The sequence below is a fragment of the Budorcas taxicolor genome, chromosome 5, assembly GCF_023091745.1.
Source record: "Budorcas taxicolor isolate Tak-1 chromosome 5, Takin1.1, whole genome shotgun sequence".
Taxonomy (NCBI): Eukaryota; Metazoa; Chordata; class Mammalia; order Artiodactyla; family Bovidae; genus Budorcas; species Budorcas taxicolor.
In genome coordinates this window covers 4,942,235-4,956,422 of record NC_068914.1, presented here as the reverse complement: position 1 = coordinate 4,956,422, position 14,188 = coordinate 4,942,235, and the positions used below count along the sequence as shown (strand labels likewise).

At 56.8% G+C, this 14,188-nt stretch overlaps 1 protein-coding gene across 1 annotated transcript in view; it reads right to left on the bottom strand.

Moving 5' to 3' along the window:
- GRID1 (glutamate ionotropic receptor delta type subunit 1) overlaps positions 1-13,246 on the bottom strand; it is a 684,852-nt gene extending 671,606 nt beyond the window's left edge. Inside the window, exons 1-2 of the mRNA XM_052640513.1 lie at positions 13,078-13,246; positions 10,811-10,966 (exon numbers count right to left, since the gene is read on the bottom strand). Of these exons, the coding sequence (XP_052496473.1) occupies positions 10,811-10,966; positions 13,078-13,156 (235 nt within the window). The 5' untranslated portion in view covers positions 13,157-13,246. The remainder of the gene's footprint in view (positions 1-10,810; positions 10,967-13,077) is intronic.
- Between the last annotated feature and the right edge of the window lie 942 nt (positions 13,247-14,188).

The window sequence follows — 14,188 nt, the reverse complement described above, 5'->3', positions numbered from 1 at the left end:
GGCTCTCCCTCAGCTCCAGACACCAGAACCCTATGATGTCCGCCTGCCTGGATAGCTGGGGTCGCAAGAAGACCACTCCTTGGGGTGTGCAGCGAGGCTAGCTCCTGCCCTCATGCCAACAAAGAAGAAGGGCCCACGCTGTTGCCCACAGCCTCCTGCTGTTGGCCAAGTCAACCGCAACATAGTGACCAAAACCTCATGGGGGTGATCTAGGCCCAGGGATGTCCCCCAGAAGGGAGGGGGGAATTATATTTATGGAGTGGGCCCCAGGATTTGCCCTGTATCAGAGCTGGGGACACAGCAGGACACAATAAAGGTAGCCCTCCCTTCCTGAAGCCCACAGCCCCCAGGAGGCTCGGCAAACACAGCGTGATGGGAGCACACGGCAGGCCAGCTTCCCTTGGGCACGCGAGGCTGCCTGAGGATGCCACGTGTGAACAGAGGCCAGAAGCACAGCCACAGGAGAGGCTCCAGGGGCTCCACGTGGCGGGCTGGCACCGTGGCTCACTCTGCCCAACGTGCCTGGGCATTGCAGACACCTGCAGCACTCTCCCCACGTGTCCATGTGTATGTGCACACATGCAACCCCATGCACACACCTCACACCCAAATACTAGCACACACATAACATTCACACACTCACATGCAGCCTGGGGTGATATGCTCGGATTCCAGGGAGTACGCAAGGATCTGACCCCCACTGCTGGACAGTACCCCCTCCTCAGCTCTGCCCAACATACCACCCTCCTCCAGAGGCGTGGCCACCCCGGTCTCTTGAGGAACACTGGCCGTAGGTGCCTGGCGCAGCCCAGTTCTGCACTTGGGTCACGCAGGGTCATGCAGGGTCACGCCACAGCTCTCGGAAGCCTATATCTGGGATGCAGGCTAAGCCCTGAGCCAGTCCTGAGCTGAGTCCCCAGTCTGGGGCTCCGTGACACGGAGAGATGCTCCCCCAGAACTCTGGGCTCAGCCAGCAGCCTGAAGGCCTTGGGGGCAGGCCACTGGGCTGTGTGGGCCACCAGAGGTGAGGGAGGGAGAGGTGAGAGCAGGCAGGCACCCTGGGCAGCACGCAGGGCTGAAGTGGAGCAGCATCGGATGTCTGCAGCCAGGACAGGGGAGGCAGCAAGGGCCCTAGAGCCGCGCCACGTCGGGACCCCCTTGGCACCTGGCACTAGCCTGCTGAGATGGGCACCACTGCTACGAGCACCAGCCCAGGGCCCAGCTCGGGTCTCAGGGCTTTGGTCCCCGAGCCCAGGCCAGGACCCAGAGAGTGGCCTCTCCCTCCCTCCTGGGCCTCTGAGTGCTCAGACAATAGGACGGAAGAAAGCCCCCAGCCCCAGGCCAGGAGCAGAGCCAGGGCAAGACCTAAAGCCTCTGCCTTTGCAGCAAGCAGAAAGAGCTGCATGGGAAGGAGAGAGCTGAGGACAGCCTGCCAGGCCCGGGCTGAGTCTGCAGGGCCTCAGGCCACATCAGGGCCGGCACATGGCTGGGCTGAGCCACGAGCTCCAGCCAAGGGGATAGGGTAGGGATGATGTCCAGCCAGTGGGGCCCATGTCTCTGCCCTGACCTGGGATTTGGCAGCACCCAGGCAGAGTGCAAAGACCAAAGGGTGTCATGTAGCCCTGGCAGGGGAGCAGGAGAACAGAGCAAACAGAGAGAACCAGCGCCCACTAAGCATACTTGCATCCCCAGCCACACCCTCAGTGTGACACCGCTGGGCCCCAGCGGATGCTGCTTGCCCACAGCCTCCATCTACCAGGTATAAGGCACCTCACTAGACTCTTCACCACAACAGTAAGGTAATCTCGCTTCACGGCTATTAAAACTGAGGCCTGAAGAGGACAAGTGACCTTTCAAGACCACACAGCTAATTGGTCACAGAGCTGGGATTTGAACCCAGACCTGCCTGACCACTTTACACCACAGTGAGCAAGTTATGGGCACTATGGCCAGCTGCTCAGGGCTGGGTCAGGCTGCCTGGCTTCAGGCCACTCTGTGCACGCAGAACAGCAAGGCTGTGGCAAGATTGCAACTTCGTGCAGTGAGGGTCTACGGGCTCCCAGACCCCAGCCCACACTGGGGGCTCCAGGCAGCCTCCACATAAACCAAGTCATCAGTCTAACTTGTTGCCCTGCTCTCCTGGGACACCCAGCAAGGCCGGGATCAACTCCAGCCCACACCCAATGGGGCAGGCGTTGGGAAAGCCTGCCCGGCCCAGGTCAGAAAGTAGGAGATCAAGAGCCCCTTAGAACCACTTGGGCTGGTACTATAGCAACCATCCCAACCTGGGCACTCAGTCCTGGGCTGGGCATTGTAGCACACTTCCTCAACTGACCATCATGGTGTTCTCTGCGTCATTCCCATCTTTCAGTCAAGGAAACTCAGCTAACCCACCCAGAGTCAGACAGCAGAGCAGCGACAGGAACCCCAGTCTGTGCATGAGATCAACCAGACTCCTGCCCCCAGCCCAGCTTGTGGGCACCCTGTCTGTTCTCATGCAGGGGCATGGGAGGGCCTGGCTGAGCTGTGGCTGGGAACAGGCACAAGGCAGGCAGAGACAGAGCAGCCATGTCTGGCTGCCTCTGCTGGATCTGGAGAGGAATTAATGTAAGGGAAGCAAACTAGGAGACAGGGCCAGCCAGAGCCACATACCCAGATCTGGCTGGAGGAGGAGGTGCAGCTGGGGATGAGGACAGTTCTGGGTCCCAGCCAGCAGCCCCTGGCTTCACCCACTGGAAGCCTGCTCTGCCCAGATTGGGCTCAGGAACAGAAAGAAAAGGGCCTTCTAACCACCTCCCCAGCTACCCTGCCTATGCTTCAGGCCTAGGATGGAGAACCCTGGGTCTTCTCCCCCCAACCTGTGCTATTGGCCAGGAAACTGGCTGTTTATAGGCTAGAAGGAAGGTCTTAAGAGGTCCCAACTGACTAGATTCTGGACATGGACCCAGCTGCCTTCCTGGGCCCCATGCCTGTCAGAGAGGCCAGATCCCAGGGAAGGGTGTGGTCATACCCCAGCCCATGGCAGAGACAAGTCCCCACTCCGGATCAGTGCCTCAGCAAAAGAGAGAGCTGGTGCTGCCTGGGAATGCAAGGGTTAGGAGGGCACAGGGAGGAAGCAGGGGACATCTGTAGAAGAAATGGGGCCACGGGGAGCCCTGCTGAGTCCAGAGAAAGCACAAGCCTGCCTACAGCCAGCTGTGGGGCCCAATACTGCTGGTGCCAACAACAGTCGGGCCCAGACGCCAGTCTTCACCTCATTCCTTAGGAAGCATCAAGCCCAAGTCTTTTGAGACCTGGGCCTGTCCAAGTAGACAAAGACTGGCTCTCTGGGACCTGGGCTTCCCGACTTCGCCCTACACCAAAAGGCTGCCCGGCGCCTCCTGGGGCCGAGGAACAAGTAAGCAAGCGGGCAGAGGGGAACTGATGGCACCCATGGATTTGGTCCAGCCAGGACCCAAAGCCTAAAACTCCTTTTGGGTTTTGTTTCTGTGTTGTTGTTGTTGTTTTAACAAGTCGCCAAGGAAGTAAGAAGGCTGTTTGGACATGAAGTGGCCAGTAGATACTTGTGTCACTCACCATTTCCAGCTCTCTCTTTTTGCAGGCACACAGTAGGTCTGTGCTTCCTGGATCCTTTACAATTGCTTGGAACCATATGACTGGTCTTGGTCAACAAGTTATAAGCAGAAAGACTTGTGTCACATACAGGCAGAGACCCCGTGGGGCTCTCTCTCCCTCTGGCATAGCAACGAGCAGTATTCAAGCCGAGTGAGCACGATGAGCTCAGTTCCAAGCCAACCAATGATGGACACAGAACGTGAAATGGAGATGAGTTTGTGTTGCATTAAAGCCACTAAGACTTGGACAGTGTTTGTTACCATAGCATAACGCGGTCTACCCTGATTGATACCAAAGGAACCACAGAACAAAACCAAAGGGCTGGAACAAACAGGCACTTCCCTGGGTCGAGCCTAAAAAGATTCATATCCAGGGATTGGTCTGGGTTAGAAATGGTACGGGAACCAACGGCACAGACTCAGTGTTCCAGTTTTTAGGTGAAAGCATTTTCCAGGTAGTGAAAAGCCCGAGTAAAAGGAGAAGACGGGCCTTTAGACCTGGCAACTACAAGAATCTGGGAAGAGGCTGTCTGCCTTTGCAAGATATGGCTTTGAGTATTCAGGGGCATCCTTAGCTGTCTTCCAAGAAAAGTCTAGAGAAATGACCCCCACATATTGCTCTAGACAGGAAGACTGTCAACCAGGAATGGGAACAGTAGCAGCTTGTAGGCAGCACAAGGAGAAGGGTCTCACTAGAGCCCACAGCCTTTGACCCATACGCCTGATATGGGATGCCTGTCTGTTCACTACAAAGAGTAAGTCCATCTTCCCCACTTAGGGGCAGGGCCATGGCATAGTATCCACAGGGATACTAGAAAGGACGGTGAAGGACAGGAAAGCCTGGCGTGCTGCAGCCCATGGGGTCACAAAGAGTAGGATATGACTGAGCGACTGATCAACAACAATAACCCATTAGCTACAAGGCTGTGGGTAAGGCAGGGGTACAGGCTATAAAGAGGGTGTGTGTGTGTGTTTAGATACACAAGAGGGACCCTGAGATGAAAGGCAACTCTGAACCTAGCAGTTCAGCTGAATGAAGATGGTAGTTACTCTTTTACACAGACACAGGCTTGTGAGAAATCCAGAGGGGACTAGTGAGAGGGGTTTAGTGAGCAGCCATCAGCACCCACAGCCACCACCTTCTGACCTGAAGCATCGCTGGCAGGAGTAAGCTGAGGGTGTCAGTAAGCAAAACTGACCTTGGCAGGGACCTCACCATGTGCTCTAGGCGAGCGGGGTGGAAGGTGGGGAGAGAAGGGGCACTGGAAGAACCTGGCCTGGAAGAAATGGAGGGCATGCGCCTGCACGGTGGCACAGCCTTGCAGTCTGGCTATTCACAAAACAGACTCCTCTAGGAACCTTAGACGTGAGCAGCTTGCAGGCTCTGGAAGGGAAGCTGCTGTCTCACTGGAGAGCACAGGGAGGTCTACAGAGGCCTGCAGGCTTACAGTGTGCCACCTCCAGAGCGAAGATGATAGACAGGGAAGCATGGCCATATGCTCCAAGTAGAAAGAGGATGCCACCCAGCATGCAGGAACGCAGCCAGCCGTGCAGAAGAGAGGGAAGGGTCATGAAGGGCAGTGTCTACGATAGGCACCCCCAAGGTGTACCAACATGGTAGCAGAAAAAAGGGCCCACAAAGACATCCACATCCTAACCCTGGGAACAGTGAACACGCTAGAAAGCGGAAGTGTTAGTCGCTCAGTCATGTCCGACTCTTTGCACACCCCATGGACCTTAGCCCACCAGGCTCCTCTGTCCATGGGATTCTCCAGGCAAGAATACTGGAGTGGATTGCCATTTCCTTCTCCAGGGGATCTTTCCCAACCCAGGGACTGAACCCAGGTGTCCTGCATTGCAGGTGGATTCTTTAACATCTGAGCCATGGTAAAAAGAGAATCCAGGTTGCAATGGAATTAAGGGTGCTAATCAACTGACTTGAAGATAGAGAGATAGGCTTGGATTATCCCCGTGGGCCCAATGCCATCACAAGGGTCCTGGAAGGAGGGAGACAAAAGGATCAGAGAGGAGATGGGAGGACAGAGTGACTCCCTGCAAGAAGGACCGTACCCACCACTACTGGCTTTGAAGCTGAAGGAAGGAGGCCAGGAGCTGAGGAAGACAAGCAGCCCCGGGAAGCCGAAAAGGCAACAGTCTCCAGGAGGAATCAGTGCTGCCGACACCTTGATCTTAACCCAGTGAGACCCATGTCAGGCTTCTGATCTGCAGAACTGTAAGATAATATATTTCTGTTTTTAACCAGCAAAGTTATGGTAAAATTTGTTTCTGCACCAAGAGAAAAATTATGCAGCTGAGTGGATGGGAATGATGGCAGTGGGCCTGCAAGCATCTTTAATGACACTAACATCAAACTCAGGGAGATTCTGACAGTGTCTCCCAGGCAGGGACCAATAACACCATTCCCAGGGAGAACAGTGGGTCTGCCAGCAGGAGCTGCAAAAATACAGCCTCAGCGGGACCTGAACGGAAGTCAAGGAAAACAGTAGAGGCATCAAACACAGGGAGCCCAGCCTGGCACTCCGTGATGAGTTAGAGGGGTGCAAAGGTCGGGGGGAGGCTCAAGAGGAAGGGGGTATATATCACTATGATTGATGTATGGCAGAGACAACTACAACATTGTAAAGAAATTATCCTCCAATAAAACTTTTTTTTTAAATAAAGGAAAACAACAACAAAAGTTCAGTTAGGGAGACCACCTAGCAGCTGTCACACAGTGCCAGGGGCAGAGTGACCACCTAGGAATGACCAGTATAATATGAGCAAGACCATCAGATGGACACCACAAAGCTCACTGAGCCTTACTTTCATTTTATTTCATTGCTTCATTGTTGCATTCTGTGAACACCCAGCTATACTTGGGTGATTTTTATCCTGTCTTCCTAAAACACTTTCGCGCTTATTGTAACTAAAAGGAATATTGCCTCACATACATTCCTTTTTTCTTCCTCTTCCCTAAATTGTTATCTTTCCACTCCATGACAGATATGTCTACAGCATAGCCAATAACTCAAGTCTTTTACTTACAGTAAAAGATAACACAGTGAACAGAGAAGACTCATGCTCAGCCAGTTCTTTTATGCATTTGTGCATTTATATAATCTTCTCCTTGAGCAGGCACTTTAAAGCAATATGAAATTTTTTAATTTAACAAATTAGTGTCTCTTCTAGTATCTAGAAGACAAATTTTCACACTTATTGTTAATATGGACTTCGCCAACTAAATCTAGGATACCACCTTTCAGGGATTTAAATATCAATTCTGTGTTATCATTCGCTAAATCCTCAACAAATGCACATTTTATTAAAAATGATCCAGTCTTTCACATAAACTGACCAACTGCTTCAAAAGGTAGCTTGTAAGAAGGCTGCACAAAATCAGCCTGAAGAAATTGCAGGTATAAATCTTAGGACCTACAAGTCAAAGTAGAGTTCCTTATTTTCTTTAATTAAATACTCAAGCATATCTCAACCTAAATGCTGCCATTTTTTTAAAAATTGGTCGTTTTGGATATTTAAAAATATATGCAGACAGTAAGAGGAATGTTTATAAACAGTTCACATGATTTCAGAAAAAGTCACTGATATGTTAAACAAAAAAAACACAAAATATACAACTGAACAGAATGGGAGCTCTCAGCACTTATGAAAGTCAGTGGGTGAAAAAAGACTAGAAGGAAACAACAGCGGTGGACTTCTGAACGATTTTGTTCTGTCTCTTGATGCTTTCCTGCACCTTCCACACATTTTATATAATGAGCATGCGTTGCCCTTTTCCTTTTTCACATTTTTAAATTAATTCATGCTCATTGTAGCAAGGCATCTCTTTTATAATCAGGAAAAAGAAAGTTAAGCAAAAAGCTGAAAATGAAAAGGTCAGTTAGGGTCCGCTCTCAAGGAATTCACTAGCTTAAGCAATGATGCAGCTGAAAATACCAACAGCCTGAAGAGAAGCTAGATGCACTCAGAGTTGGTCAAGGAACAGACAGGGAATCCATGTTTACTGAACACCTACTGCAGGTCTTTTGCAGACAATTCATACATGTCTCATCTCATTAACCCTCACAAGAAACCCAGGAGGACCCCTCTCAGCAGACATGTGAACAAATTTCGAGTAAGGCCAGGCCTCCCCCAACATCACACCGCACATGAGACAAGCAAGATTTGAAGCCAGTTTCTTGGGCCCCAGAAACTAAGCTCTTATCCCTGTGTGGTGCTACCTCTCAGACCACAATCACTTCAATCCCAAATCCACCATGGGGATGGGCGGTGGGTGGTCATGGGGAGCTCATCCAGTCCATGATGAAGACTGAACCCCATGCCTTGGCCACTCCCAGCCAACACATCTTTTCCTTTCCCATCCAAGCTGTACCTACCACCCATGTCCTGGGGCTGTGACTGTCCAAGTCCACAAGAGAGATATCCATCAACCAGGGCCCAGCCATGAGATGGACAACACCCACAGAGCACAGAAGGAAGGGCCCAGTGAGCTGAGCCACACCAAGCCTGAGACCGGGGAGGGAGAGCCTCTGCACCCTGCTCGGGCACTCCCTGAGGCTGCTGAGGGGCTCATTCCTCCCATCTCTGATAGCATCCCAGGGCTTCAAAAGGTCAGGGATGACAATGTGAATTTCTGCCCCTGCCGCTTATCAGTTGAAAGCATGCCAATTTTAACCAGCACATGCCCTCTGGGCAGAGGGTGGTGCGGCACCATCTCTTCAGTATTCCTCTACCTGGACAACTGTCAGGCATCGTATCTGATTCTCTAGTTCTGGATGTACACACATCCTCACTCACACCCTTCTGAGACTGTGTCAGCCTGAGACATTTTTCCAGTTATAAAAACAGAGGAACTAAGACCCAGAGAAGGCCCCTGGGTGGAGCCCTGTGTCTCCAAAACAAAGCTGCCTTAAGGCTTGAAGGTTGAACGGCCCATAGTTGTTTGATTTGATTTGTACTGCGTTACTCAAATTGTTTGGTTAGTTGACAAGAGTTAGAAATCAGATTTTACATTAAAGTACAGATTTGAAGCTCATCTTTAAAATAAATAATAAATCAGCACATTTATAACACCAGGATTTTCATTCCCAAATGGTAAAATCAGGGGAAGCTGTACAACAACTTCCTTTTGATAGAGATGACCTCTCCAGACCCCACACTCCAGGTCCTTCTGGGTCCAGAGCCCAGTTCACCCATGTGTTACCTGTCAGAGTTAGTAACCGTGGGCAAGAGCATTATCTTCAGTCTTTGGGGACCTGCTGCTGGAGTGGGGAGGGGGGCCAATGGGCATCATTTGGAGCAAAATGAATGAACCTGGAAAACTCAATACAGTAGAGGGCAAGTCAACAGAAATGAGATATGTCAACAGAGAAGGAGGCAGAGCCAAACTGCCATGAAAACACAAGCAGCATCCCCATTACACTGCGAGTTCCCTGGGGCAGGTGTCTCCCAGCTGTGTCCTCAGCTCCCAAGCACAAAGGATGAATGTCCACAAAGACAAGAGTGTGGGGAGTGTGCAAAGGGAGCATGAGGCACTGTGAAAATCACGGCAAGTAATTGGAAAAGCCTCTGTCCCCAGAGATCCTTACCCGAGTTAGGGTCACTCCTGCCTACAGAGGTCCCACCTTCCCCTGGCTAGAGCCCACCACAAGAACATCAACAGTTGCAATGAGAGAGCAAAGCAGTCTAAGGGCAGGACATGCAGGGGCAGGTCCTACAGGTAGGGCATGATCAGACAGCAAAGGAGGATGGGTTCCACCCCCTGTACCTCAGTGGACACCGGACACCTGCCAGGGCGAGGAAAACCAGCTCTCGTGATAGACCATCAGCCTCACCCCAACTCAACCACCACCTCCAAAACACCTGCAGGCTTTTACAATTACCCAAAGACATCCTTGGACCTTCAGGTCCCAGAGCTGGGCCTTCTCCCTCCTCTGCAAGAACAGGAGACTCCCCAAAACCTCTTTCCATCACAACGTTCTGAACCCAGAACACAGCCTTCAGAGTTACCCTATCCTTGGAGAAGACTAGCAGCCAACATACAGCCTAAAGCAGGAAGAGGTCTCTGGGTCTAAGGGGCTGGGGGTAGGGAGAGGGGGACAGGAAAAACTTGCCTGGAGCCTCCGGCCAGCCTACCTTCTCCCTGCGCCCACTGGAACGTTTGTTCCTCCTGGGAGGAATCCCCACACCCTGTATCACCAGCTGTTCCCTGTGTCTCCAGTATGGGCAAGGGCCTCAGAGCCAAACCCATGGCTATTAAGGAACTAGGAGAACCCATGGACATGGGGGCAGATGAGAGGAAAGGGGCCCGAGGACAGGCAGGTATCAGCGCAGAGAAAGCCTTAGTCCCTGATGAGGAAGCAGGCATCATGGGGGAGAAACCCGAGTCCCCGAAGCCAGGCTCGAGCCAGGTGGGAGGGGGGCGAACGAGGGAGGAGGGAAACGCAGCCCGCTCTGCCTCGCTTAGTCGCGCACTTGTTGCCCCCGCCTGCGGGCAGAGTCTGCGGACCACGGTGGCCCAGGCGCGGGCTAGGATTTCCCCGCAGCCTGGCCCGGCCCAACTCCGCTCCTTTCCTGGTCAAACAGCGCCCACCTCCGGCCCAGGCGGCTATGCCTCCGCCCACGGCGGGGACCGCAAGTGAGAGCGGCTGCTCCAAACCCGGAGGAGGAGAGTGCCCGAGAAAGGCGAGCCGAAGCACCGAGGGGCGCGAGATGCTGCGCGCCCCGGGATGCGCTCGGGAGAGGGGAGAGCACTGGCTTGGGCGCTAGACGCCCCTCCTCCTCGGCAGCTAAGAAGACACCGGCCCATCCAGGCCAGGGGACGTGCACCAGCACAGGTACCCTGCTCGCAGACACGCCCACCCACACTCGAACAACAAAGACGGCCCTGAGCCACACACGCCTGCGCGGCCAGCACCGGGCGCACACGCGCGCCCACCCAGCTGGAAAGGAGCCGCACAAGCCCGCGACACGCCCCGCAAGGAGCCCGGCTCGCCGTTCACAGGCTCTCGGGTCCAGCCCCGAGGCGCAGGGCACTCGCAGATGCACAGCTTCGGTGGGCCGGGGAGGGAGCGCGCACCGTGCTTGCGGTCCAACCCTTGGCAACCCAGCAGGTCTCCAGTACTGCGCCCGAGGCAGGCCAGCCCTGTTAGCCCTGGGCACCGCGGCAGGCCACTCACCTTCCTGCACGGCCTGGAACGGATTGTTGGCCTCGATGACCTTGATGGAGTAGGTAATCTTCTCGCTCTGCAGGATGTCATCGTTGAGGCTTAGGTCCGATACAGCCAGCTGGAACACCCTGTCGTCCTTGGCCGCGTTCTCCTCGAAGATGGCACCTGGAGGAGAAGAGGGGTCAACACCAGGCCTAGAGATGGGCTCTCCTTTCCCACCCCCTCCTATCACGGCGCTGGCAGGACTGCAGGCTGCCGGGTGGTGGGAGTTCTGGGCTGGGGTTTCAGCCTGATAGGATAGTTTAGAGGTGGGCCTCCGCCCACCGACACAAAAATACACCACCCCAAATATGCCAACATAGTCCACAGGAGACACATAGGCACGTGGTCCATGCAGGCACCCGGTCACACGAGTGTCTCACAACCAAGCTCCCTCATATACCAACCATGCCCCACATAACGGGCTGAGCCAAGCTGGTGTGACCTCGGGCACCTAAATACCCTGCCTAAATGGCCCCACGAGTCTTATCCCAGGAGCCAGAAAGTCCCCTTGCAACCCCAATCCCAAAGTGGAAAGATGACTTCCTTCTGCCCTGTGCAACCCCCTTCCGTAGGAGCTAAGCAAACAGGTCCCCAGTGGTTTTCCTGTGCTGGGGGCGTCTTTCTGCAGGGGCCTTTGATGACCGGTGGCATGCAGAGGGACTACTCAGTCCCGCCTGACTCCCTGGGCTCTGCCTCCTGCTTTCCATCCCTCTCCTGATAGGAGAATGTCCCTACACCCTTTGCCTTCTAACCCAGAAGCTGAGGAGCCCAGAAGGAGCCGCTCTTGAACGGGCCTTCTAGAACCATGAACAGCTCCTACAGAGCAGCCGCCCGCTGGCCTTTGCGCTCTTCGCGCTGCCTTGGCCGACTCTCCGCGCTTGACGCCGAGATCGGTCGGACTCACCTGAGCCTGGCCCCTGCAGCCTGGAAAACTCAGAGTCCAACCCCCTTGTCAGGCCCTAAGAGTCACCACAGTCCCAGAGCTGGGCCCAGTGATCCCTGAACTGGGGGCTGGGCAGGAGGAGGGAGGTCCCGTTCCATGCTACACCCAGGGCCGCAATGCTGACCGCAAAACCCAAGCCCCACCACCACCTCCACCCACAACTAGGAAGCAGGTCTTGTCCCGGTGCCTGCCAGGGATTGCAGCGTTCCAAGGCCAGGCCCAGTCCCTGATCACCCATCACCTGTCCCATCAGCCCTGCCTTCTCACACCTCCCGACCCCCCAGCCTCTCTCGGCTCGCTGGTCTTCCCCAACTTCCGGAAAGACGACTGCCGACGGGCTCCCCAAAACCAACCGCTGCCAGTCCCCCAATCCCGCCCAACTTCCTGGGATTTCACCCCTGCTGCTACCAATTCCCACACACTCCCCGCCGGCGCGCCTCGTCCTCCTCTCCATCTCGTCTTCTCTCCTCTCCGGGTTCTCTCCCTCCATCGGTCTCTTCCCGCTCAGCGCGCACGCACACACACTCTGCACACACACACCGCGGGCCCAGGCTTCTTCCCTGACTCCCTGCCCAGACCATCTGCCGGCCTCCAAGACTTGGGCCGTAAGAAACTCTGAGACTGTCCAGCTTTGGGCTGCCGTCGCCACAACCAGAAATATACACACACACACATACACTGAGAAATACACAGACACACCAGGGAAACAGACAGACACTGTCCACTCTAACAGGCTGATAAATCGTGCACGCATCAACAGAGGCTCCGATGGCCCCACACACCCCGACGCCCCCTCGCAGTGACACCAACACGGTGCCACGGGCGCACACACAGAAACACACGCTGACAACACCCACCCACCCACATTCACGCACGGTTCCGGTCGGGCCTCTTCGGTCCTGCGCTACCAACTTGGCGAGACCCCGGGCCCTGCCCGCCCCCTGCCCTCGCTGCTCTGAGCTGCACCTAAGGGCTGGCCCTACCCCGCCGACCGCCCCGCTGGGGACGCGGGGCTGAACCTCTGTCCAGCCCTGGGTTCCCCGCAGCCGCGGCCCTAAGTGTCGGCAGAGGCCGCGGGGCCCCGCGGGGGGATCGGAGCCCCGGGAGTAGCAGGAGCCCGCGGGAGCGCGGCGCGGCCCGCGCACAGCTCCTCCGCGGGGCGGCGCGGCCCTTCGGGGGAGCACCGCCCGCCGAGCCCCTCGGCCCAGGGAACAGCCAAGTTTGGACGCCGCGCACCCCCCGCGCCGCTGGGGCCCCCGCCCAACCTCGGCCCCGAGCCCGCCGCGCTCACCGATGTGGATGATGGAGTCGGCCCGCACCGACACGCACTGGCATATCCAGGGGAGAAGCCACAGCGTCAGCGCTTCCATGTCCCCCGGGCGCGCGGCTCATCCGCCCGGGCCCGGGGCGAGGCCGAGGGGCAGCGCGGAGCGGGGAGGCGCCGGTCGGGGTGCAGTCCCGGGCCGCTCCCCGGGAAAGCCGAGCCCGCCCGTGCGTCTTCCCCCGCGCGCCCGCCCCTGCGCCCTGAGCCCGCCCCAGCCCAGCCCAGCCCAGCCCGGCGCGGTCGGGCTCCCGCTCCGGCTCCGGTGGTGGCTGCGGCGGCGCCGGCAACCCGAGCCCAGGCCGGCGCGGCGGGGGCGGCGGCGGCGGCGGCGGCGCTCCCCGCGGCTCGGGAGGACTCGGAGGCGGCGGCGGCGGCGGCGGCAGCAGCCGGGCCGGCGCGGCGGCTCCGCGATCGCTGTGTGTCTGAGCCCCGGCGAGGAGCGAACTGCGGAGGACGCCCCCTCCCCTCCCCCTCCCCCTCGGCTCTGCTCCCCCCCTCCCTCCCCGCCTCCCTCCCCTCCGCCCTCCTCTGGGCCACGTGACTGCGGAGCCTCTGCCTCGCCGCGCGGCGCTCTCCAGCTCGCGGCTCGGAGGGGGTGCCTGGTGCTCCGCGCTCCCAGTCGGAGGGACGCTCGGAGGCCAGCAGGACGGTGGGACCGGCCGAGGCTGCGGCGCGCAGAGACTTGGTGGCTCTGGGCCTCGTGACCCCCACCCCCCACCCCGTTCGCCAGGAACCAGAGAATGGAGAAGGGTCGGCCTCCGACTGCCCTCGGGGATCCCTGGAGCCCCCTGGCCCCGGCTGACCTCAGCCGCCGAGCGTTTTGGGCCCTGATCCACGGCCTGGGCAGAGAGCCCCTCGTGGAGCCGGGCCGGGATAGCCCGGAGAGAGACCGGGCGAGGCGCTGAGCCAGCCACCGAGAGGCAAGGGGAGCCAAAGGAGACTCGCCGCAGCCGCGGGCCCGAACCTTAGCTGGCCCCGCGGACCTTGGCGGGCGCCCATCCCCCGCCCTGCGGCCCGAGGCTCAGCCGGGAGTCGGGCAGGAGGCTCGGACTCTGAAGCCCAATTCATGGCCGGAAAC